This window comes from Callorhinchus milii, unplaced genomic scaffold (genome assembly GCF_018977255.1).
Source record: "Callorhinchus milii isolate IMCB2004 unplaced genomic scaffold, IMCB_Cmil_1.0 Scaffold24, whole genome shotgun sequence".
Classification (NCBI taxonomy): Eukaryota; Metazoa; Chordata; class Chondrichthyes; order Chimaeriformes; family Callorhinchidae; genus Callorhinchus; species Callorhinchus milii.
In genome coordinates, this window is record NW_024704765.1 from 7275022 (window position 1) to 7302586 (window position 27565).

Sequence of the window (27565 nt, forward strand, 5' to 3'; positions counted from 1 at the left end):
ATACAGTGATTGCTGTATTTGAATGCTGCAAAATTCTCTGTGGGGTCCTTAAAAAAAAATGCTTCCCGGCTTTCAAAATACTTGGGACTTTCAGGAGTCCACAAAACGAGTTGCTTGTGAGTCTCCGAACGGTCAAGATACTTATCAATCAATATAAGCACAAGCACAGATTTATGGAGCAATACCAAATTCACAATACTCTTGGAAGAAAGAGTTTCAGCTCAACGGGTTGAGTGCTATAATTCCTACATTTCCACTCTGCCTGTGATTATGTCTCCCCCTCCCTTCTCGGCAACAGACACAAAGAATTCAAGTTTAACTGCACGATGGGAATCACTTACAACAAAAAGTAAAATCGCTAATTTAAAGAGAATCACAAAACGGAAGAGCAACTCTGGGGAAAATCGGTCAACGCTCTAAAATTAGAACCACCATCACACAAACTATAACTGATTCCTTAATTTCCACTCAAGAGATAATCACGTTATTTCAATTTCATCTCAGATCCCAGGGCCCTTTACTTTACCCCAAATTCTATTTATAATAATAATAATAATCCTTGCATTTGATATGTATACAGTGCCTTATCACGTCATTATTACTCCTGGAAAAACGGTACGCCAATCGACTAACAACCCAGTTCCTACTAACTGCGAGGTAAATAGAGGCGCGTGGAGTAAGGAAACTTGCCTACGGTTTCATTCTGCCCAGGAATCGGACCCAGGTCCTCTGGCATGCGAGACAATTGCTCTAACCAATATTCTACAGGACATCACAGTCGTGGATCAAGCATACTTATTGCGCAAATGCTTTGTTCACACATTTCCTGAAAGGTGAGATACAATATTTGCAACTTAACTCTCAATCACAAAACATGTTACCATCTTCAAAAGACTGACCTGACTTTCATAAACTATGCTGGCTTTGATTTATTGCCTTTACATTCACAAAATCTCTTAAATTGCTTTTTTATAATAGACCCCAGTGTTATACTCACCACGTATGTCAGTAAGCTTGATCTATAATTCCCAGGAATTTTCTTCTGACCTTTTAAGATTGGAATCTCATTAGGCATTTACAATCCTCCAGCATCAACCATCCGTTCAATGAGGTCACTAAATTTCCTCCACTACATTCCTCATATCGTTCCGTAATCTTCAATGTATTCCACCTGGACCTGGTTCTTGCAAGCCTTCAAGTCGTCCAGGTTTTTAATGCCCATTTCATCGCTGATAAGTATTGTTGCTTCTCCAAACTCCCAGAATTTCCCACCTCCTGAGCAATTGCCTAGGATGTCTGATGGGCATCTATGACATTTATTATAATCAATAATGATAAATTGGTCATTCAATCCATGACAGTTTGTGGGACACTGCTGGGCACAATTGGCTGTGCCTGATCACGTTTTTGCAATGGTCTCAAAGCGCTTAAAAGAATACACTGTAAAGTGATTTGGTGGTATATGTTGTGGGCGAAACGCAGCAGTCAATTGTGCACAGCAGCGTCTCCATAAACAGTCATGGATTAAGTGACCAAATTATTATTATTATTTTTGAAGGGATTATTACCCCCGGAAAAGTGATCTGCCAATCCACCAACAACCAGGCTCCAACTTACTGCTAAGTAAACAGAGGTGTGTGGAGTAAGGAATCTTGCCTTCCGTTTCGATGAACAAATCACCACAACCACATAAGACAAATTTCAACTGCAAGCACAAAATGGTGCATCATCTTCAGTCCAGAAAGCACCAAGTCATTAATAATAATAATAATAATAATAATAATCCTTGCATTTGATATAGCGCTTTTCACGTCAGGAGGACGTCCCAAAGCGCTTCACAGAACACACTGTAAAGTGAATTGACTGTATATTTGTGGGCGAACGCGGCAGCCAATTGCGCACAGCAATGTCCCACAAACAGTCGTAGATTGAAAATGACCAATTTAATTATTGTTTTTGGTTTTTTGGAGGGATTATTATTAGGCGTGTGGAGTAAGGAAACTTGCCCAAGGTTTCGCCCTGCCTGGAATTGAACTCAGGTCTCTCACTTGCAAAGCGAGTGCTCTAACCACTGAGCTACAGGACTCCACGCATTGCATTTGATATCGCGTCTTATCAAGTCTTCGAGACGGCTCAAAGCGCTTCACAGAATATACCGTAAAGTGAATTGACTGTATATCCCCACTCACCTCTACTCTAAGGACAAACAGCCCAACTTGGCACCATCAGAAACTGCAATCTTCTATACAGGCTACACATCCAGTGATGAATGATTGCAGCTCTGTTAGCAAATCAGAGAAGACCCATCTTTTGCTCTTGGACTCAGTACCATTCGAATAGACTCAATTGAGAGTATCTTACTTAAGTCCAGCCACTACATCACTGAAACAATGTGTGTGAGATGTCAGTCAGTCCCTGACCGCATTATAAACAGAGCAACTTCATGAAAGTTTTCAGTGGTCGAGCCAGATTAAACCACGCTGATTAAAGAATCATGAGAACTTCATTTCCACCTTCTGTTCGAAAGAAATAAAGAAAAAAAAACTTGCCTTGAATGTTATAAGGTTTCAAAATGCTTTAGAATAATCACTGTCAAGTGCAAGAATAATATAAAAGCCGTAGAAAAGGCAAAGTGATTTTTTTCACTAAAGCTGAGGTTAAGTAAATATTGATGGAGGCATTCAAGATTATGAAGGTCACGATAGGATAAATAATACAGGAATAGGTTATTTCCACTGGTCAGAGTTGATAACAAGAAGCCACACCTTTAAGATAATCACAAAGAAGGATGTAAGCTAGAGTTTAGGGGGAAAAAATCTTTATATAGGGAGTGATTGGTAACGAGGAAGATTAAATGGAATGGGAAGTGAGCAGGAGAAAGAGATTAGATGAGGTGGTTTAGGTGGAGAAAACAACACATTAGACTTGATGAACCGGAAGGATTTTCTGGGCTGCGATATTCTACAAAAGGATATGAGGGAAATTCTTGGGACCCAACTGGAAGATATTTAAATCCGCTCGTCAGATAAAAAAAAAGGTCCAAGCTGAACTGAGGGGCGGGACTAAACCAGTGACCTAATCTGAAGGTGATACTTGGAAGACAAAATCCTTCTCACTTTACTTTCAAAACTTCTCATCAGCTTCTCCAATGCTTAAGGAGTGTTCAATTATAGATTTGGTTTGAAAATTGGTTAGTGTGGAATCACAGGGTAAAATTATATGAGCTAATTATAGTTCCTGGAATTTGTTGAATTACAGTGTACGAATTACACCACTAGGACCTGAACTACATCATCACAAAAGAATCAGCCATGTTCAGCAAAACATCACCCAATCATCACAGAAATAGTTGAAAGATAAAAGATCTTCTACATAGGCTGTATTATTATTGCAGAAATAAAAATGCGAGCATGACATCCTTAAATACCATATCAGCCACTCTGAAGAACAGCTTCATTATGTTAACCCCTGGGGTATCCAAACTATAGAGGACAGAATTCAACCAAACCTTAAATTACAAAGAGCCTTGAATAAAATCAAACAAGAGTGGTCTTGTTTGCAGCGGTGTGATGCACTGCATTTTCGTGTGGTTAGAAGACATCGTATCTGCATTCTATAATTAAATATTTTCAGTCTTTTGATATTCTTGACATTTTAACAGGTTGTTAGGCCAAGTCAAGAACGAACACAAACACGACTGAACTCCAAGATGCTTTCGCAGATTCCACTTTACATTTTAAGCAGCGAGGGCGGAAAGCTAAAGATCGAGGCATTAATGAATGAATAAAAACATGGGCATGATAAGTACACCAGAGGCCGTTATGACGTGCAGAAAATCTGCACTGAAATGGATTCTGAGCTAAAAGCTACACACACCCACTGAGTCCATTACACTCATTAAACTGGAAGTACGTGTGTATTTGTTTTTAAACAAGACCCAAATGTGTTTCAATATTGCCATCCGTTATTTAATTCACTCACAGACTGATGGCTCAGTTACAGAAGGCTACATCATACCTCAGACCATCAAAAGACTTTTTTGTGGAAAAAAGCCACTACCAATAACCCAATTTTGAATTCGAAACTAAGTGGATTTTAAACCTTCCTCCTCGTTAAAAACACATGAACACAGAACAAGAAAAGGCCATTTCACCGTCAAGTCCGTTTCTTCCACATTGTGACTTGTGCTCACAGTCTAGGTTGAAACTCCTGTTCAATACAGGGGGAGGGGAGTTACTGCACTGTGAGTGAGCCTTCCTTTTGGTGAGAGATCGAGGTCCAAAGTTACGGGGGAGGCCGAAGGTGATCATGATCCATGACTGCCTACTTTAATTGATCTCGGAGATATAATGCCTCACTCTGTTTATCATAGAGAGTATTTCACTGTAAGTGGTTCCAATGGTCGAAATCTACCACAAGCAAATGTTTGGCCAGGACACTGGGAGAAGCTCCCTTCTCTTTCCTAACATGGGATCTTTACAATCCATTTAACAATCCAGCGTTCACTCAGTACTGGACTGGAGAGTCCACCGAGACTGGGAGCTCAAATAACAATGTGGGTGGCTAATAATAATTATTATCATAAAATTATTATTATTATTAAAGTAGTTTTCAAAGGACAGAATCCTACCAACTGAGGCAAGTTGACAACTCCACAGTAATGTCCTCTACATCGGAATGCACAGGACCCAAACGATTATTGCTGTATACTTAACAATGGTCATTTCAGCTCCGGACCAAAGTCCAGATCTAATCAAATAATGGACGTCTTCTCTCCCTGCTCTAAACCCTTCAACAATGGAGCTTTGGCAGTGGATGTGAGTCCGTGTCTCAACCGGCACTCTCAATGCAGACAGTAGAAAATTCACACAAAAGGCATATTACGAGCTGTCTTTCCGAAGTGATGATTAAGGCACATTTCAGCCAAAGCAGGAGTCACACTGATCAATCCCACACAAAGTGCACCTTACCTGGTAATGCTAGAGGTATGGACGCTATTCACCTTCACTGGGTGGGCACAGAGATTAAAAACAGGCAAAAGGGACGCATGAAACTTAACAAATAAAGTAACATTTCCCCCCAACTCCACCAGTACATGTGGTGACAAGTAGCACAACAGAAGGGGAGCAGTTTCAAGGCAATAATATCCTGTAGCTGGCATCTGAATCAGGGGTTCAGATGGCAGATACAGAGATTTGTTCAGAGTTTTCACGGCTTTTAACTGCATGATGTTATCTGAACCCCTGGTGAGACAGCTGTCTTGTAATCACTCCTGGGCATCCATTATTCTCTTTTCAAAACGGGTCATTCAGGAAATCTATTATGAATTATTACTTGCCTCCAGGCCTGTAGACGACATCATCTTCTGTAACAAATGAAGTTATATCACCAGTCTCGGCTCGCTCGTATCGAGATTTCTTTTTGGGCGGTTTCTTTATCTTCGCCTTCTTCCCGGCGTCCTCTGTGGTACCACTGTCCTTGTCGTTCTCCTCATCCTCCGTGTGGTCGCTCTCCGCGTAATTCTTGGCACCTCCTTCCAAAGTACAGCTGCGGCGAGGCCTGGAATGCTCATTCTCTCGTTTGTCCCTTCGGTCCCTCTCCTTGTCCCGATCGCGGTCTTTCTCTTTATCTGCTGTCATGATGCGCCACGTTCCTTCCTCTGTCCTCTCACGGCTTGGCCTCCGTGAAAGGTAGACAGTAAGCCTGGGCTTCAGTCTTCTGAATTTAATGCTCAACTCCAGAAAAAATCAGGCCACTCCAATAACCCCAAATTGGAAGAATCTGCTGGGGGAGGGAAGGGGAGTGCGGGGGTGGGGGTGGGTTGGGGTGGGGGGGAAAAGAGAAAAAATTAGCGACTGTATTATCGGTACAATTGTTCATTATCTAAACAGGTGTCTTTCTGCCCAGCGTGCTTGAATAAAGGCCGGTGGTGTGAGGGGAGGCGACAGAAAAGGTGCAATATTAAATATAGCGATAAGGCAAATTTTGAACTCCTGAGCTCCTTGTTTCTACGTAGACCGGCCTCCACACCCACCCCCTCGCTCTCTGTCTCTCTATTCCCACTTCCTGGCAAGGAGGAAATGCACAAGGTGGCCTAAGGCGAACATATGTTTCACTGATTTTTTTTCTCTCTCTGCCCTATCCTCAAGCACCTTAGCAGAACGCACAGGCTGGGAGATCTGGAACTTAAGAGGGAGGGATCGAACTAAGAGCCCCTGCAATCCACAGCGCTGTGCGTCATTGCTTTTTTTTTAAAGCCACTATCCACTACTTAAGGCAAGGATTCTTGCTCAGGTGCTGTTCTCTTGGGGGGGAAGAGGCCATCAGTGTACCTGCAACCTTGCTTGTCGGTCTTGTAGAAAGAGTCGACAAGCTGTTTAGCCCTCAAAGACATTCCGACAGTCCAATCGCATCAACTAGCATTCCCCGAAATTCCCCTGTAACACACACTGTTTCAGGGATCACTGTGAAGCAGGTCCCTACCTATTCGAGTCAACTTAAAAAAAAAATGTGGAACCAGATTGAAATAAAACTTGCAAAAAAAGTCTTCAAATCTCTAACCCGGCCAAATATCTTTTTTTTTAAAATTCTGCCACCATACATTTCTGCATTGTTGGTATCATGATTGTGCGTGTGTGAGGTGAAGGGGGGGGGAAAAGAGTAAGACTTGAAGACAAACATCAACAGACTATAAGCGCTGCAAATGGAGTAAGAGAATGGTAGGTTGAAGGAAAACATATTTTGCTGTTTAACCGTACAGTGGCTGCCATGTTGCGCCCACAAAATATACAGTCAATTCACGTTAAATTATATTCTGTGAAGTGCTTTGAGACGTCTCAATGACGTAATAAGGTGCTATATCAAATGCAAGGATTATTATTATTATTATTGTACCGCCTGCTTGAATCCGATTGGGGATTCTTTAAAGCTTTGGAGTCACTGCCCACTCACTTACCACAATAACATTTTGAATACCTGCCTGAAAATTTGGGATTCAAACTTACTCCCATGACTCAGGATCCAAAATTGTAACCGCGTATAAAACTTTATGGGAAATAAATTTTGAGATTTGTGCATCCAAAGGTTCAAGAGGTTGGGATTTTCTGCTTTTTACTGGTTTAAGGACACCAATAATTCTGGACAAAGAATGGAAAAGTGCTTCAAATATAAAGGAGAAATTGGGTCTGAAGCTACTGACATGTGGTGGAGCATTTCAGCGACGTGTTGCATAGCATGAGAAAGTCTTTGTAATTCTATCCACCTGTCAGCTTGACTCAGCGCGGAATACTCTCGCCTGTGGGTCAGGAGGTTGTGAGTTGAGCCCCATGACAAGACTTCAGCTCACAATGTGAGCTGACACACCAGACACTGAGGCAGTGCTCTGTTAATGGAGACGCAATCATTCAGACAAGACGTTAAACGTAGACCTGGGCTTCTTATTCTTGAAATGGACATTAAAGATCCCTTAACACTATTTGAAAAGAGAACAGCGTGTCTCCCGATCTGGTGGCCAAAAAATACTCCAGATTAACCGGCCATTCACCTCGTGCCTGCCACTGGGACCTTGCTAGTGCAAACCCCCTGCTTAGAAAAACACACAGACGTTCATTAGGAAAGGGAGAGACTTTTTAATGTGATGAGGCGTTGTAAAAAAATGCAAGTTCCTTTTATTTCACTTCTCATCAATTTCCTGGCAGACTACGTTGCTATGTTGCCAACAAAACTCAAAACACTACTCCTAGGCTGAACCACCAGAAGTTATTCCTTTTATTTCTTTCTTGAAATAACACAACTTTCTCTTTCAAGTGACGCAGCCAACACTGCCACGAGGAGGAAATTCCAAACAGTGAACCAACAATCCAATGACCTGAACTGAAGATACCGGCTTAATTCCATTCGGCCTCTTAAAAGAATGAAGTCGTTAAAACTAGCTTGGTAACAAAAAGCAGGTGTGGATTCGGGAAACTTAATGGGTGCTCAGAAACCGAAGGGTTAAAGCAACCATCCTATTCCATGGCAGTGCGTATGGTGGCTAAGGGGTTAAAAAAAATATTACCAATATCGAGGATCAATGGGATATTTTAGAAATGTCTTGTCCTTAAGAGATTAAACACATATTCATTTGAATCAGGTTTAAAATGCCACTGCCAAGCAGTATTTATAGAAGACTGATCTTTTCATTAATTTTAATGATCCACAAGGGTAGCGGAGGTTCCAGCGAATATTACTGTCTGGCAGACGATCTTCTTTCCTCTGGAAACAAAGCAGCTGGTTGTTTGGTCTGACATAATCCAGTCCGATTTGATCTGCCTCTCAACATCACGGCAGGTCAACCGAAATTAATCACCCTCAACAGGTCAGAGTCACCCATTTTACAAGCGTTTTCCCATCGGCTTCTCCGGATTGAACTTTTAAAGGCTGGTTAAATTAAGCCATTAATGAATGAACGGACGAACGAGCGAACGAATGAATGAACGAGTGAATTAATGAATGAATGAATGAATGAACGGAAGAAAGAAGTGTGAAGTTACTCAATGCTCAAACGTCCCTGAATCTATTTTGGCAGAAAGAAAATACAACCAAAAGACCAGAGTACTAAAACAAAATGTAAAAAAAAAGAATGCAAACCGCTCATATCACCTCTGTATTTCCACTCCTCAAAATAGCTTTATTCACCAGTAGCTAAGTTTTTTTTAGAATTACTGGTCCAACGGCACAAACCACAAGCACTGCTGTAACAATATCTATGCCAAATCCAGGCACTGTCCTTTCTTCGTGTGCTTTCCTCTCTATGGATTGGGCGTTGACGGCTTTTTTTGTGCATTTAATGCCAACGAGGGGAAGAAAACAAACGAACGGGAAGAGAAACTTCTCCCTCTTCTTTTCACAAGTTGGGTGAACCATTGGATGATTTAAGACTTCCTGGAAATGTTTCTTACGTGGTAAGAAACGTTGCCTGAAAATACATTCCAGGTGTTTCAGTGAACCTCAAGTCGATTTGATCCTTCCTGATTATTCCCCACTGCGAGCCAACCACATCAGGCAAACATCAGGGTCAATCCAGCACAGACACACACCCCTGTATTCCAATTTGCAGTTTTTTGGGGGGTTTTGCACACACCACCCACTTACTACTGTCTGCATCTCTTTTTTTTTTACATTTCCAGCACAATATAACTGTGTTAGCGCAGAGCCGTGGTATTCTTCCATGTGATAACCCAACCCAAACTATAACAATAATAATAATTCTTGCACTTGATATAGCGCTTTTCACATCTTCCAGACGGCTCGAAGCGCTTCACAGGATAGACTGTGAACTGAATTGACTGTATATTTGTGGGCGAAACTACACCCTCCTTCGTGCCTTGGGGAACGCGCTGTTTGTTTCAAGATGGGTGATATTGAAATTAAAGTCAGCATGTAACGTCCGTGTTCAAAAAGAACTACTCGGCTTGTGGAAAAACACACCTGTTCTGCGACGTTTCAAACTATTTAAAAATGAGGGCCTTCCTTCCATTTCGAGACCTGGTTCTAATCGAATGAGATCAAACTCATTCTACAAACTACTTAGGACACGCTTTGTTAAATTGGTTTACGCAGTATCCTATCTGTATAGGCGACTTAAGCTGCTTCTCTTTATGTAGATCTTCGGTCCTGTCCGCAAAGCGAGAGCTCACTTTAGATCTGGATTCCACTTAAAAAGTGGAATTCACTTCAGAGTTGCACAGAACAAAGAAACGATCTCTTGAGATTGATGCAATGCCAAAACTATTTCGGTGAAGCATTTAGCGAGTAGTTATGTCGTCAGTCATTAAACTTGTCCAGGTAATCTGAAGGTGATGCCACCAGACCCCATGCATCAGCCCTTTTTTTTGGGGGGGAAAACAAGGCTGTGAACGTGGTTATTGCCAAAAAAAGTTCTAAAACGCCAAAGGATTTCAAATAAAAGTGACCGGGAGACACAAAACAGGACAAATCCAATAGCCTGATGAAAGGACAGATTTCTGGGCTGCTCAGAATCTAGAAACTGAAAGATTGAAATCTTAGTGAGAAGGAGTTAAGCTGCAGTACATCGCCTGATGGTATTGGGTTTCAAGCTTCAGTTCAGCAAGTGTCAGGATATCTCCCGGATAATTATACGATCACGGGTGATGCACCACAAGGAAATCACTTCCACTAAAGCAGTGGTTAACATTTCTGCGTGGGTTTTCTGACCTCCCCAGAGAAACGCTCAGGGCTGGTCGTTCCAAGTACACAACCAGGTCTGTTTGTTTGAGATGCAAGATTTACATCGTGGCAGCCAATTCGCACACAACAACAATGTGCCACAAATAGCCGAGAACTTCTCTTTTTTTAAAAAAAAATCTGGAAAATTGTCGGCCAGCACCCCGAGAGAATGTTGCCATCGGATCTTTAACGTCCACTTGACTGGACATCGGTTTAATCGTCACACCCAGCACCTCTGATGGCGCGGTACGTCAAATGGAGTGTCAGCCCGGGCTATGTGAGCTCAAAACCCTGATCCTGTCGTTTGAACCCACAACCTTCTAACTCGTTGGCGAGAGTTGCTTTATTCAAAGGAAGTGGATTACAAATAAATACAAGGAGTAAGCAAGTAAGTGGGATAAACAATGGGGTAGACTTGACGTGCTGAACAGCCCGTTTCTGAGCTGTAGCATTCCACGATTCCAAGTCATGCTTTACACAATATAATATTACATCAAGAGCTTTTGGAACAAATCAGACAAGGTGCAGCTTACCGAGATGCTAATGTTTCAGAGCAGAATTGATCCAAGGCTCTTGACAGAAAAAAATGTACATTTTCTGTTTGGAGTAGATTAGGAGTTGATCATTCGAACATGTAGCATAGCTGGGAATTACTGACGTCGCCCAGCAATTTGCAATACAAAATACAAAATCTGCTTACTCCGGTGTGATTTTCAGCGATTAGTAAAATGTGATTCAAATTAATACAAAAGCCTCAGAGTCTCAGTATCTGTACAGTCTCCAAATAATGTTTTGGGAGGTCATCCCAATCCTGAGCAGTTGACAGGAACAGGACACACAGAAAGGCTTAAAGTGTAGTTTTTCAGGATATATTCGCTTTGGGGGTTTAACCACCAAAAAGAGGATTTTTTTAAAAAAAGTTTTGTCACCTTCATGTAATACCAAGGAGTCAAAATCAGCAGAAATGGGATTGCAGCAAACAAATATTAGGTCAATCTCATGAGCAAAACAATAATAAATAACAAAATAATCCTTGAATTTGATATAGTACCTTATCGCGTTTTCGAGACGTCTCAAAGCGCTTCACAGATTATGCTGAAAAGTGACTGTACATGTTGTGGGCAAAACCCGGCAGCCAATTGCGCACAGCAGCGTCCCACAAACAGTCGCGGATTGAGTGAACAAACTATTTTTTTGACGGGATTATGACCGCCGGAAAAGCCACCCGCCAATCGACGCACAAGCAGGTTTCTACTTACTGCTAGTTAAACAACAACAACAACGCATTTGTTTTGCGCCTTTCACGTCGGGAGGACGTAAACAGAGGCGCGTGGAGTAAGGAAACTTGCCTAAGGTTTCGCCCCACTCGGGAATTGGACCCGGGTCCTCTCGCTTGCGAGGCGAGCGCTCTAACCACTGAGCTACAGGGCTCCACACTTCACAACCAACGCATGGGAGAGAAGGAGGAAAGGAGATGAAAATGTTGTTTGGCATAGACCACACAAGTAAAAAGTGAAGTGTTACACAATTTAATCTGGCAATTTGGCCCGGGTCCAAGAAACAGATGTACTTGAAAGAGGACGGCACTTGAAACAATCTTGACGCGATACTGTGACTATTTGATCCTGTCCATAAAATGCCTTTTATTTTTGCTGGGGAGTTAAGTTGCGGTTAGTTTAGTCGTTGAAAATTTAGCGGCTGAAACTTGGCTTGAGACAACAGGGTCAAGCGGGATCGGAGGTCAAAGTGCTGAGAAGCGTTGACAAGACGAGTGAAAGGAAATTGTGGGAAAAAAACGCCGCCGAACAGGTAAGAAAGGATCGCAAAAGCAATCGGCAAGGTCACGAACGTTCACATGCCAACGTATTTATGGAGCAATTAAAGCTCATCTTAGGGCCATCTGCGCCAAGCCCAGGCAGGCTAGCGCGATTTAAAAAAGTTACACATTTCCAGATTAAACGGGCTCTAATAGGGCACGAGACACAATAAATCCCCTTCCCTTCTATGCAATTTGCGTTTGGAAATTCTTTCCAAAAAATACTGCAACAAAAAACAACCACATGAGAGAACTCTGCTTCACCATATTAAATCCGTTGGCAGGAAAACAGTTGAGGCCCGCCACTTAAAAGGTTTCTTACAAGCACATAAGCAGCTTACACTCGCGGCATGCCAGCCCATTTTGGCGTTCGAATTTCTAGAAAGCATTTAGATGACAGACTCCGGGGGATAGAAAACGATACCATTTTCAAACAAGAGGAGGCTTGGCTTACATCATTAACTGCGGAAACGCAGCTAACGGGCCACTCTGGTGTATTGTTCCTGTCGGGGAACCGCAGACAAGCAAACAGCACTGTGCAAAACTTACAAATGTAAACAAAACGTACGCACAAACTTTTATTTAAGCACAGGAATTGAATAAGGGCAATTGCTTGTAATTGATCAAGGATCTCCCAAGTCAGTCTGACACACTTCAGGTGTCTAATAGTAAAATTGGTCACTTCAATCCGCGACTGTTTGTGGGACGCCACTGTGCGCAATTGGCTGCCGCGTTTCGCCCACAAATATACGGTCAATTAACTTTACAGTCTATTTTGTGAAGCGCTTTGAGACGTCTGGAAGACGTGTTAAGGCGCTATATCAAATGCAAGGATTATTATTCTCATCGTTATTAGGATTATTATTTCAAACGCAATGATTTATTATTACTATTCTCGCAGTCCTGGCTCACCTCAGTCACAAAAGCTCCACGATCACGCCACATCTGTGGCAGGTCACTTCCAAGAGAACAAGATGAATTAAATCAGGATCAACCTGGATCAACATACTGAGAATGTGCAGTTAACAACTAACTTGACTCGGATCCCCACCGACCTCCAGAACAGAAAGTTAAAGAGCTCGTACCCCAGGTCAGGACTTGAGTTCATAAACAAGGCTGTAACTCCAGTACGACACTGGGGGAGTGGAGTGCCTTATTGTCACAAAGAAGATCATTCAAGACACTAAACCAAGGTCCCAACATCCTGCTCTTCAAATGGACAATAAAGATCTCCTGACGCGCTTCGAAATGCCACGTTCTGGCCAAGAATCCTCCGGATAAAGTGGTTAATTGCGTACCTCACAGCTGTTTGCCCCAATTGTGCTGGTCACTGAATAGCTGCTACTACCCGTGCCCGCAAAAACAGTCACTACACTTGATAGTAATTACTGTAAACCAACCGCTTGGTGATGTCGATGCGATATTAAAATGACGTTCGAGTTCCTTCCTCTTGCTTCCATTGCTTTTTTGACCAATCAGTCAATTACACAAACAGAAAAAAATGTATTGCGGTTATCACAATTGCCGTATCCCCTACAGCAATGCCCCACCTAAACGACCAGATCAAATGTCTGCACATTTTTTGACTGCAGTACTTCATGGACGGAATATCTAACCCAGAAACAAATCAAGTAACGGATTACACGTTTTGATAAAACCACACACGTGTTAAGCGCACTGTATAAATTCACAGTAAAAGTTAATTGGTAACGTATAGTGTGCAGCGCAGTGTTTGCGTAGCGAGATGGACTAGTTTTCCTATTCACTTCAAATGCTCGTGTGCTGCTAGAGATTTTAATCCGGAGTTTCTGACAATTAACATTTGAATATTGCGGGTGTTATTCATTTGAATTTCCTGGCCGTTTTTCGAAATAGCAGGAATTGCACTCAATTTAGTCTACGCCTGATGTACACTCCTGGATTTAGAGCATTTATCCCCACTGGAAGTGTGGGTTTGTAAAAACAAGACAGTGATTGATGTTAATGTCAAATGATTGATTTAAACAATTTGACACATCCTTGCTCAAAACATGACTTACACTACCCACAGACTTCAGTATATACAGAGCGCAGGATGTTGGTATAAAGAATCTTTAAGTCTGTCTACTTTTTTAAACATTTAAAAATGTGAACGGGGAGGAGGGGAGGCGGGGGGGGGGAAGCGGACTAAATTGTTCACAGCGAGTCAGAAGTTCTGATCTTCATTGCTGGAAGAGCTTTGTGCTTCTCACAGGAGGTTTGAATCCATTCCACCTGGCTTTTTTATTAAAATGTAAATGCAACCAGAATGTACAAAGCACAGTCCACTATTTTTAAACAAACAAATAGAAAACAGGCCTGTACCAATCCACGAGCGCTGGCAGCTGGCCAGGACACTGGGAGAAAAACTCCCTTTTCTTTTTCAACAGTGTCACAGGATCTTTAACATCCACCTGAGGACAAACAGATGGGACCTTATCTCATCCGATGGATGGCACCTCCAACAAAGCAGCACAGTGTCAGCCTAGACTATGAGCCCAAGACCCAAGAAGAGTCTTTGAACCCAATCCTTCAAACCCAGAGGCAAAAGTACTACCAACCGAGCCAAGCTGACATCTCAGCATGCGTGTGGATACCTGATGCAAGGGTGACAGAGAGTGCGACAGTGTGACTTTCATAACATTTCTTTGTTGTATTTTTAAAAAATCTATNAAAAAAAAACCTGTCTGCCGATGCAAAAAGGGAGGTCGAGAAGCCAAGGAAATGTCAACCACAATTTGTGGGTCGCTTGTGCAGGTGGGACTGAGGTGGGAAAAACTGAAGGTAGATATAGGTACTGTCCATATCCTCAAAAAATTAACAGCCAGCTATAAATTTACACCAAAAAAAACTTGACGGGACAAAAGGCTTGTACAATTCGGGTTTCTGGGACTTTGTGTGACGCTGTATATGTGATTGCAAAGTGTGTATTTTGTGGGTGAAGCGCGGCAGCCAATTGCGCACAGCGGTGTCTCACAAACAGTCGTGGATTGAAGTGACCGTATTTTTATTATTTTTTTAAAAGATGGGGGGATTGTTACCCACGGAAAAGCGATCTGCCGATCGGCTAAGAAGAAAGCGTGCCCAACGCTTTGCGCTGCCCGGGAATCGAACCCGGGTCCTCTCGCTTGCTTGCGAAGGCAAGCGCTCTAAGCTACAGGAACTCCCGATAAGACTGTAAGCATTGGAATCCTCTGTGTGCACATTATTACAAGTTCCGATAGACTTTTCAGATCTGATAAATCACGTGTCCTTGGCATGACGCTTGGTTTCCTGAGGGAACTGTGGGACAACTGAGAAGGAAACAGCCTGTTGCTGTTTGCCTGCGGTTTTAAATGGCCAGCTTGGCTAATGGCATAACACTTCCAGCCCAGACGCCATGCAATTAAACAGAACTTGCTATACTCTCGGCCAGCAGAGCGAGGTTGAATTCCTGTTACCAGCAACGCACCTGTTTGAAGGCCTCCACCACAAACCTTTCGCAACACTCTGCTAAAAAAAAAACGCACCACACTCAATCGGCAAACTGCAGCGAGAATAAAATTAGGCCTCGGCGCGCATTCACGGACCCGAAAGCTTCAGGATTTCGAACAGCGCTAAGCAGTCCGTACCTACCGGGTTACAGCCAGAAAAACACACACGCACACGCGCGCGCGCCCACGCGCGCACTCCCCCGATAAACAACTGTTGTCGAAACACGCAACGAGAGTGTCGGCATCACCTTTTTCTTTTCTTGGGACTGTCCGTTCGAAGTCTCGGCAGAATTTGAACCTTCGAATTACCACTGCCGGCTGCCATCGCTATGGCTTTGTGAGCTTTTCCATGTGTCTGCCAGGCACGTGATAGGGATGGGGCTCCCCTTTCAACATTATTACTCAAGCGCAGAGGCACAATAGGGGTCAGCAGACAGGAAACGAGGGTTTTTTTTTACTGAAAAGCAACACGCTGTTTAACTCTCAAAAACCACATCCCTAAAGACGGAGGCGTGTTCTCGTCAGCGTCGCACGCAGGTTTATTTTCAAGTGTCTTCGGAAACGTTGAAGATGATTTCTCTCTCTCTCGCTCTCTCTCTCTTTCTGAAACTAACATCGGTAGCAGCTCGGGGGAAATTGGCCAACGCTAGTATTTACTGTCGCTGGATATCAGTGTGTGTTTTCAACGCGGGAAATATACTTAATAACGGCGGGGGGGTGGCGGGGGGGGAAACGGAATTGATACTTAGCAGACAGTTCAACTCCGGAAATGGAGCGCCAAACACTTTGGGGCGAATCGGTCAAATGCACAGTTTAATGTGCGAGATTACGGGATGAATTCATTTTAAAATCAATTGTTTTGTGCAAACAAAGTACCAACCGGCTCACCGGGAAGAATCAGGCCAACATTGCAGAAATCCTCTCGAGGAGGTTTGCGAGCAGCAGACTTGTATGTTTTGCAAAAAAAAAAACAATAGCTTTTAAAGACCCATGTGTTTTCAATCTTATATTCCTACGAGATCTGAAATCCTTTCCAACACATTAGGCATTTGGACTGAGTAAGTGCACGTTATCGCTAACAGCAGTCGTAAATCAGATCGCTGCAGAAGATATTTAACAAATCAAAGCGTCCCCTTTTTCTCTTCACAAAATGGCCAAAATCTGGTTCAATGGAGTTAAAGGTATCAATGTACGGATAAACTGACTGAAAAACATTTACTTTGTACTTTATCATGGCGTACAAAACAACCGGGCGATACAATTTTTGTTTGGAGAAGTGGACAAAACATCTGGAGTTAGAAGCAGTGTGTTGCGTTTGGGGGAGGTGGGATTTTATTATCAACGCAAAATACCCGAAACGTCTTCCCTCCGCCCTGCTACACCGTATCCTATCCAGCAATGAACAACCAAAACATTTAGCCGGTTCTCCCCACAAAAATAAAAACCTTTTTTATGCTTTGCCTGGAGACTGGATTCGAGATGATCATTAAAAAGGCGGTTTTATCCAGTGCACAATTTTATAATTAGTCTTAACAGCTGCAGCTCAATAACAAATGAATGACTAATTTGCCTGATTCACACATTTTTTTTTAAAAAAAAGATTAAAAATTCCAAGCGGGTCATGTTTTTTCGCTTTCACTGACGTTGCTCCGAATCCGTGCCATCGTTGCCACGCGTAATAATGCCTTTCTCGCGGGCGGGCCCCGATGTGAACGAAAGTCTTGCCATACGGTGAAGGATTCTCCAGGCGGGAGAATATATTCAAAGTGTTTTCAGGAACACTGACTATTGTTATCTGCGACCGAAACTCGAATCAGCTCACGTGAATTACCAACGCTGGAAAACGCACAACACAATGTTTGTTCAGCGAATGATTTGCAGTAATCTGTTTTGCATTCAATATTTAGAAGCAGATGTGAGTAGTACAGCATAATCAACACCACATGAGCCAGAAAATCCATCTATATTTAAACTCGTAGCATTAGCCCCCACCCTGGATGCAGTGGGGGTAGTGCTACCTCCAATTAGCCAAAGCTTTTGCTTCTGTAATGGACCTAGGCACCAATCATCCATGACACTACCTGCTTTCTGAACCTGAAACAAAACTGATTATTCTAATTGTTCAAAAGCTTAGTACGGTCATCTTAACCCTTAGGGAACTTAATCTTAGTAAATCCCTCCTCCCTTCTCGTAAAAATCAAAATCACAGGCTCTAGGATAAGAAGGGAGTGGTGTCGCATTGCAATCTGCATTGTAAAAATCCAACTGAAGTTTAAATACCGGTAGTAAAAACACAATGTGAATTCATTTGCACGTTTCAGGGGCTAAACGCTGCACAAAGCAATTTAATGCACGAAACACGTGAACAGCTTTTCTTTTTTTTAAAAAAAAGCCGCAACCATTTTTTTTGACGATCGTGTTTTTGGGAAACGTAATTATCCCCGACACAAATCAATACCAATTTGGGGCAGTGGCAGAAGGAGATGGCCAACAATTCAGCATCCAAGCTGTGCAAACACGCAGCATAGTTATTGTTACAGAGACTTGTGTGCAATCTCTGCCGGGGGGAAGGGGGGTGGTGGGGTGGGGGGGGGGGGAGAGAATGACCTTTTAATCACTATATCCAAAAAGTACTCATTAGGACTAAGCATTTGCAATGCAAAACAGATTTTAATTGAAAGCTGGCTTCCTCCAGCCGCACACAGTATGTGACGAGTTTAGTCAGTTTAAGCCAGAGCTGCCGAGTTTCCTTTTAATATTTTAAATATTTAAACCTCAGCTGTGGTAAAAATAAATCATATGCGGGTTTAATCCAATTAATGTTTCTCCAATTGCGACACTTTTTTTTTTAAGAATGCAAGAGCTTTACCCAGATAAAAATCAGAACAGGGTAAAATGCAATGGATTTTCTTTTCACATAAGCTACCATGTCAACAAAACCGTTAACCGAAACCCTAGCAAAGCCAATGATCTCCCCTTTATAGGCAAGAATTACTGGAGAATGCGTGTGCACGGCAAAGATTTGTCCGAATGTTTTTAAATTTTCAATCGACAGCGCGCTGGAACCCGCTTAAAATCAATTCAAATTAGTTCAGTCTGTTGGACAGCACGGAGGGATAGACAGCTATTCAGAGTGGAAAAGAAAATCCATGAGGTCGATTAATACACTAGCTGCACAAACAAACTCATTTTTATGATGGTGGGCAAGTCGCCCATTTGGATTTTGTTGACAAATTGCTTTTGGTTCCTCGACCGGAGGGCCCTGAGACACGACCCTGCGTGTGGGGAGCTTTACAAATGCAAGTTCTTGTTGTTGTTGGTTCCTGATGATCACCCGATATTTGGATGATCGTGTCGAGGCAAACTTCTCCACAGTCCCCCTCCCCTGCCTCTCCAGCTCCCTTGTTCGTTGTTCGTGAGCACCTCCTGCTCATGCAGAACAAACATCTCCCCCGTTGCGCTCAATGTCCCATTCCGCTGGCTTCTAGTCCTCCACAGATTCAGTCTCCTCCATTTCCGTCATCCTTTCCACGTTAAGAGAGGACACTTGCTCATCCCTTGCCCATCTATCCCACAACGGATGGACAGAGCATTTAGCCACTATTGCCCTCCTCACTTTTGAGACTCTTTCCCCCCCACCCCCACAAAAAACCTTCAGTCTTGCATTTTTTTCTCCCTTTCTTGAAAAACTTTAACCGGGACTTTGGTCGAAGTCCTTCCTCTGTAATCAGTTATATCCATATTTTTGTAAAGCCCACGTTCCTTCTTGGCGAAAGGCAAGTTGTTGGTGAGCAGAATACAGAGAGCAGTGTTAAAAACCTTTTTCATGTCTTTGGTATTGGCGTGTAATAAAGTGTCCAAGATGACTAATTGGATGAGCATTTAGTAGATGGCTAACGGTGTATTGCTTTTAGAGAAATCCCTAACTGATCGTCAAATCCTAGTGGGTATTCCTCAGCTTGCATGTAAAACCTCAACACATGCATCTGCTCTGCTTCACAAGTACAGGTGTCAGCCCGGCTCAGCTGAATGACTAATTAACCTGGAGGTTTGTGGGCAAGGACACCGGAAATTCCCTTCTCTTCTTGAATAAGATCTTTCACAAAAAAAAAATTAAATAAAAAAAATAATGTGGTCACTCAATCCACGACTGCTGCGCGCAATTGGCTGCTGCGTTTCGCCCAGAAAAATACACAGTTAATTCACTTTACCGTGTATCCTGTGAAGCGCTTCGAGACGTCTCGAAGACGTGATGGAGGCACTGTATCAAATGCGAGGATTATTATTACTGTTATTTAAAACCCGACTCCGGGTAGGCAGTGGGCGACAACGGGTGGGCAGAGCTTCAATGACTTTAACGCAACATTCTCCAGACCTGCACTCTGCAGTGAGTATTCCTTGAACTCACAATACAGGTTAAGAGAATCCACAAAACCTGTGTTGCTTCTGCACAAGAGAGCCAGACTCCGTGCATCCATTGTAAGTTCCTTTCCTTGTAAGGAGTGATCAGAGGTTTATCTCTCCAGCCCTTCAAACTCCAGATTCAGCGTTGGACAGTACACTATCTGGAGAAGCAGTCAAGAGCAGTCAAGACCATAAGGATGTTATCTGCAAACAATCCAAGGATATATTGCCGCCAGACATAACATAAATCGCCCATTTCTGGGGAGCAACAGGAATTTAAGGAGACAAAAACAAACTCGATATTTTCCTCACTTTTCCCTCTGCTGAAAATATTGCTGCCGGGCTAACAGCGAGGTATAAACGAGTGTGGGTCAATAGCACTCAAGACGACCAAAAGGTTTCCAATAGCGATTATAAGGAGTGAGGTGGAGAAAATCATCTTCCTTCTAATTGCAGACTGCCGAGTCAACAAACCCCACATCCCCAACTTTTCATGACTGAGTCAGAGTTCCCTGCGTGCAAAAAAAGGAGATCAGACTCAGAATCGGGTGGTGTGTGATCAAAGCCGGGAAAGGCAGTGATTTTACAAGAGTCGTTAAGTCGCCTCCAGAAACAAAACAGTAGTGTAAACGCCGCCGTAGAATACACACACACACACACACTTTAAATTCTACACTTCCATCACCATTACCTCTATCTACACAACAGCACCTTCGTCTGAGTAGTCTTGGCAGAGTTCTCCACAAGAATCTTTAATATTGCTGCACAAACAGATGCAACTGCAGGGTAATGCATGGTGAACTGGCTTTCCTAATCTTCCTTATCCTTCCTTAAGACGCAAATAATTTAATGCTTTTAGTCATACAAGCTGTCTAGTTATACTGAACATTTAGCACATCAGCATACAAGGCTTTTACTTTCGCTCCACTCTCTGGATGTATCAGATAATTGAATGTAGTGTTGAAAGCCAAACTGCTTTCCTCCAGAAAAACATTAGTACATTTGGCTGAAATATTGAGATGTAAACTACAGAGCTTAAGTCATGTTTATTAGGAGTTCATTGTGAATGTGCCTTAGTTTCGCAGCGCGAGTAACATTTCAGATTGCAGCAGTATTCAGGCTACAAAAGAACTCAGAACAATTAGACAGACGTTGCTTCCCCCCCCCCCCCCCCACCCCCCCATGAACACAGCCCCAATTTTAAGATTATTGCTGATTATTTGTGTGTAAAACTGGAAAGTACGAACAAAACCTTTTGTGCATAATATGCAACCTCCAAAAAAAAAAGCAGAAATCAACCTTTCTGTAATTGCCACATTCTTTACGTCAACTACAGAGAACTAATAATTACTGGCGACCAATCAATTCAATTATGCTTTTTACAGAGTGGTTTTCACAGCACCCTTCGCTTATAGCTGTACAAGGTTTTTTTCTTCCCCCCATTGCTGGTAAATTAATCACAAAGCTAAATACACTTTAAAAACATATTAAAGTCTGCCTAATGTGTTGATATGAAAATCATGCAGGATTGTTAAGAAAGGTCAAGCCTTTCAATTACTGATGAGAGCAGCACATACACTTTATATTCATAATTTATTATAAGAGCCTCCTACAGCTTTGGATTGAGAACATTTCCCAGGTTGCAGACAAAGGTTTTAAACATTTGAACACTGTGAGTCTCATGCTACAAATAAGCTTCAGAATCAATTTTGCTTTTATTCCTCTAGAAGGTATACATATGTACAGGGTCTTTTTTTTTCTTTCCTTCTGCCCAATCAAAACCACACGGTCATAAAATTGTAAAGCTAGCTTTACGCATTTCATCATCATAATTTTCGTTCCTGGATTCATTCGTAGCTGATTCAATTCCAGCTAAATTAAAATGGATCCATTTACCCTAGTGACGACCCCTTTAGGCATACTTGCTGCTGCTTTCTTCCATTTTGGTTTGTTACGCTATGCTTTCAACCCCTTGAGATCCTCCAAATACAAAATGGTTTGAAATCTGAACGTGTGGGCAAGTGGATAAACTAAAGCCCCTGAATAGTTGAGGTGTTTTTCTCTCCCCCCCCCCCCCCCCTCCACAGTTGATGCTTGCATTTGTCTGCAGGTGATTTGCACTTCACATCAAGCCTACAAAATATGCATCCTCAAGAGTTGGTGGAGATGTAAGCACTCGTAACCCAAGAGTCCCGAGCACAAACAATTTATTTTCTTACAAGCCGCGGAGAGGTTTGGTTGGACTGCATTACAAAGCAGGAATGAATACATGTCGGGGTTGAGATGACATGATAAAACAAACAGAACATCATCTTGATTTTAAAATAACATAAAAGGGGGAAACAGGAAAGGGGGGAAAAAAAATTAAAGATGGTCTTTGCGGACAAACGTCACTGCAGGTACAAACAAATACCCACCCGCCTTCTGTGCCAAATCCAATCAAAGCAATTTCTAGGCAATTTCCAAGCGACGTGCTTCTTTGAACTCGTTGTGAAACTCCTCCGCCTTTAAAGCACTGTGACATTCTTATCCCGATTCTCTCCTCGAGGAGATGGGCTTTGCCGACATCCGCAGGCATCAGAAGCTCAGCCAAACGGCCAAAGACCAGGAGCATCATCAAAGTTCTGCTCATTAATAGCCCCACCACTACTTTCGCTAATATTCGCTAACAACGCATAACCTGCTACGAGTTTTTCTGGCCCGGCAACAGACCAGATGGTGCATTGGCTCACAGAGCCACGAGAAGAAGAATAGCTTTCAAATAAATATATTGCACGCACCAGAAAATTTGCGGGGACGTTTCTCACCCACGTAGGTTAATAAGCAGGTTATTGCAATAATCAATCTGGAAACCTTTGGTAGTGCTCATGAACCAATTGCATTGTCCCACGTTGTTTTGCACAACTATTGCTGTTCTTTGTGTTGAAGTGATTGTTAAACATGAGAACACTCAATGAGACAGTACAGTAATTGAGACCACGAGAAATTTCAGGCAGAAAAGCAATTTACCAAACATATTACATTCCAGATAGATAAGGCCACAACTGCTGCTCACTCAGTACCCTCTTTAAAATATGTCACATTCCTTTTATGCATAGTACTATACTCAAGTCAGCACAGTGGATTTGCCACTTACACAGATATTTATGTATCATGTACATGCACAATCCTCCAGATAAATTGGTCGTGCACTTTGTGACTCCTTGTGGGACCTTCCCCAAGAGCAAATTGGCTGCCATGTTTGCCCAAAAATAAACAGTCACTACACGAGACAACAACTAGCTGTGAAGCAAGTGAACGATATTTCGACACTACAGAAGCCTATTTACCCAGCAATAAGTAGGATCGTTTTTCCGGGGGTCATTTTCACTTCAAATAAAAAAAATTTAAAAAATAATAATGCTCTGGTCACTCAATCCTCGATAAGGACTATATCAAATGCAAGGATTATTATTAATCACCACCAAAATGCAATACACCCATCCATCCAGTGGATTTCATCTGGACTCATTACATAAGAATCGGGCAGCATTACCTTCAGATATTCAGCAAATTTATAGGTTAACAATAGCCAAGTTATGAAACGCATCAGATAAAGCTACTGACATGGCTCAAACAAATCCTATATTGGTTAATCCCTGGACAAACACAAGGAATGCAAAGTAGGTAAAGAGCGCCTAAATACTACTTCACAAAAAGCATGCAATTCTTGTTTGCACGTACAAGCTTTAGGTATATCCTGATAATAAATGGGGTTTACCAAAGCAGACTGGGCTCGGGCCAATGGGTTATAATGGAAGACAGCTATTGAACATCAAAACTAAATAATGAGGTCCCTTAGAAAAACACGGACGTGTTAATAAGGATCAACTGAATCGCGACTAATAAAATAAATCATGCAGAAAATGCATGGATTTGTCTGAAAAATAATAAACATGATTTAAAGAGTGATCAACCATAAACTGGCAATCAACAAGAGAATCTTATAAAAGTGTGATTCAGCATTAAAACTATCAACAAAAAAGGGGGTCAATTCTTTAAACGATTCACGGAACACCTCACTCTGATTAACAACAACAACTTGCCCGTGTAAAGCGGGGCAGTGTCCCAGAGAGCTTCATTACAACAACAACTTCCACCGATAGAGCCCCCAGAGCGCTTTTACAGTCTGATTAGGGCAATCCTTAATACCTTCAAACCCAAGCCGCCACCAACTCGCACACGTGGTTATTTCACAGCCAGGGTGCGATTTGGGTTTTCTGTGCACATGCCTTCCCCACTGTGTGGGAGGAAGACATCACTAACCTAAAGCGGTGGGTTTGCCAAGAGAGCAATCATCAGCCAACATCACCAGGCGTAGCCGGAAATACCCCCGGGTTCTAGCCTTAAGGTCACATTCTTAAATTGTACAATATTGTACAGAACGATGGAAAAATTGGTCAACTCGAGACCTAATTTGGAAGCTTCGGTTTCGTTTTAAGAATGGCAGCAAAGTAACTTCCAAATTAAGACGGCTTGAGACGTTTCCATCACAGTGACCTCTTTGTGAAGCTCGCAAGTTCAAAAAAGTCACCCCCAGAATTCATTAATAAATTGTACCAGCTGCAGGCGCAGACAATTGCTGGCCAGGACTCGGGGAGAAACTGACATCTCTTTTAAAATACTGCCGTGTCAGAGGATCATCGTGAGACTAATAACATCCACCTAAATTTGCCTCAACTTAATATTTGATCTGAGGGAGCTCTGATAATGCAGTGTTCCCTCTCATGAAGTCAGCCAAGACAATAATAATCCTTGCCTTATCCAGTCTTCTAGACGCCTCAAAGCGCTTCACAGAATATACTGCAAAGTGAATGACTGTATATTTTGTGGACGTGAGCTCAAGAGACATGGGGTTTGCTTGTCGGCCTTCCCAACTCCTCTCTCCACAGGCTGCAGATAATCCAGAACTCTGCAGCCCGTGTCCTCTCCCGCACCAAACTCCGTGACCCCCATCTCCCCCATTCTCGTGCGACTCCATTGGCTCCCTATCCTTCAGAGGATCCAGCTCAAGATCCTGGTCCTCACCTACAAAGCCCTCCACAGCCTCGCCCCACCCTACCTCTGTGACCTCCTAACTCCCTACCAACCCGCCCGCTCCCTCCGCTCAGCCGGCTCCGGCCTGTTCCACGTCCCCCGACCCACCCGCCCCACCATTGGCGGAAGAGCCTTCAGCCACTCTGCCCCCAACCTCTGGAATTCCATTCCCCCAATCACTCCGCCTCGCTCCCTCCTCAGCCTCCTTCAAGTCCTGCCTCGAAACATCGGCCACCCCTCTTCCCCTCCCCTCCCTGACCCCAGCTCGGGTCTGAAATGCTGCCACCGTCCAGCACCTTGGGACGTCCTCCCGACGTGAAAGGCGCTGTACAAATCTAACCTTGTTGTTTGTTGTTGTTGTTATCCACCTCTCTTGATCCATCCCCCAGCTCGGGTATAACCCTCAACTGTCCAGCGCCTTGGACATGAGAGCGCTACCAACAGAGTCAGACTGCCAACTTAAATGCCACAGAGCTTGGTCAACGGTTGTAAAATTTCCCGTATTGACACCGCAGGGCAAAATTTGACAGAATCATCAGCAAAACCAGAAACTGCACACATGTGGTTATTTCCCAGCCAGTGTGCGATTTTGGTTCTCTGTGAGCATACGTTCCCCGCTGTGTGGAGGGAAACCTCACTAAACTGTAGAGATGGGCTGCAAGAGAGCAATCATCAGCCAACACAACACCAGCAGCAGATTTTGAGCTTCCTGCTTTTTTTTTGTACCGCAGAGAATTTAGGTAGCTATATCTCCAGGGATTGCCAGCAGTAGCTGCACTAAATTTAACCCCAAATTTAAGGAATATTCAGAGGCTGAGAAAGGCAATTCAGATTCCCTCCAATTTCTAGCGTTGCTACAGAATAATGGTCCCCGGGCCTCAGAACATGTATATACATGTAGCTTATTCAGCAACCCAATGAAGTAAGTAATCTATACTTAAGAGTTTGAGACCTCGAAGCCCAGAAACGACTGAACGCATGACAAACCGCACAGCGAAGGGGAAGAAAAAAGCTGCACACAAGGAGCTTTCACTTACGACTCACTCCAGTCAAGATTTCGGAAGACAGAGCTTCACCATTTGGCTTTGCCCGGGGCTCCGAAGCAGGTGACTTGCATTAGCGACTATCAACAAATGATGCAAATTCTTGTCAATGTTAAGTACTCTCTGGCTTATGCTTGGCAGGAAAATTCTGTAACGTAAAACCTCCCGGGAACAAATGGATTTTGGGCAACCCTCAAACTGGAGTGGGGTTACAGGAGAGGGAATGCTATATTTTAGACAGCATTATGGTGACCCAAAGTAATTTGAATCCCATGCATTTCCACTCCCCTCACCCCCCCCCCCCCCCACCCCCACCCCACACAACTTACATTTTTAAAGTGCCTCATCATGTTAATATACCTAAAACCTTCACAGTAATTATGACAAAGTGACATTTTGAGGATACTGATGAGGGTTTTGAAGGCAGAGAGAGAAGGCCACACAAGTGTGAAAGTAAGAGGGATGGAAAGAGAAGAGAGTACCAGGAAGTAGGACACAGTGGCTAAAGCTCTTGATGGTGGGTCAGAGAAACGAGTGGTCAATGCGTCCGAAGAATAGAAGTTACAGACAGCAAGATAGGGATGGAGCAGAAGCAGAGGGATCGAGGGGCAAGATTGTGAAGGAATTCACTGAAAAAAAAACTGCAGTCCACAGACGCAGTACACAGAAAAATGAGTACATTCTCCAAGGTACCTTATAGATAGTGTCATGAAACAGAAAAACAAAGTTTAATAGAAATAGAAAAAGTAATGTTCTACCCTCAAATGATGATAGCAGTTAGGTTTTAATAAGGAGTTCCTCCTAATGGAGAGATATCCTCATTAATGCAGTCGGTCTGTCTCAGTTGGTAGCATGCTTGTCTCTGGGTCAGAAGGTTGTGTGTTCATGTCCACATCAGGGACTTGGGAGTACATGGAATGAGCTAACTTTTCCAGCTCAGTGCTGTCAGAAGTACCATCTTTCGGACGAGTCACTAAACTGAGATCTCCGTCTGTCTGTTCAGGTGGAGTTTAAAGAAACCACAGCACTTTTCAAAAAGATAAGGGAGTTTCATCCTAGCCATTCAGCGTCCCAGCCAAGAATGTTCCAGTTAATCGGATGCATTCACCTCCTGGCTGTTTATGGGCCAACGGCTGCTGTGTGCAAATTGGTTGACTCAAACGGCTGCAAACCCACAGTCACTACACTTAACAGTAATTACTGTGAAACACCTCGAGATTGTTTTGAATACATCAGATGCAAGGAATTCATCATCATCATCGCTCGGTCAAGTAATTTTCGTGCCTCAGCACCATCATTAACTCAGTCATTAAGTCAAGTGAAAATTGATTACACTGAAGGAAATGCCCTGCAGGCAGAGCAACAAACAGAAACGTGGAAAGGGGACTCGCCTGCCTGTTCAGGTGGATGTGAAAGATCCCACGACCCCACTCCAGATAAGAGAGATTCTCCCATCTCCAGGCTACCAACCCTCCAGCTAAATTGATCATTCACCTACTGGCTTGTTC

At 43.0% G+C, this 27565-nt stretch overlaps 1 protein-coding gene across 4 annotated transcripts in view; it reads right to left on the minus strand.

The window, feature by feature from the left end:
• The window catches only part of rerea (arginine-glutamic acid dipeptide (RE) repeats a), a 167114-nt gene that overhangs the window by 84545 nt on the left and 55004 nt on the right, over positions 1–27565 (minus strand). For 2 of the 4 annotated variants that reach the window (XM_042343579.1, XM_042343581.1), the window contains exon 2: positions 5339–5781. In XM_042343579.1, coding sequence (XP_042199513.1) covers positions 5339–5639 — 301 coding nt within the window. In that variant the 5' untranslated portion in view covers positions 5640–5781. Of the gene's footprint in view, positions 1–5338; positions 5785–27565 lie in introns of all 4 variants that reach the window. The other 2 variants (XM_042343580.1, XM_042343582.1) reach the window with 1 other exon arrangement.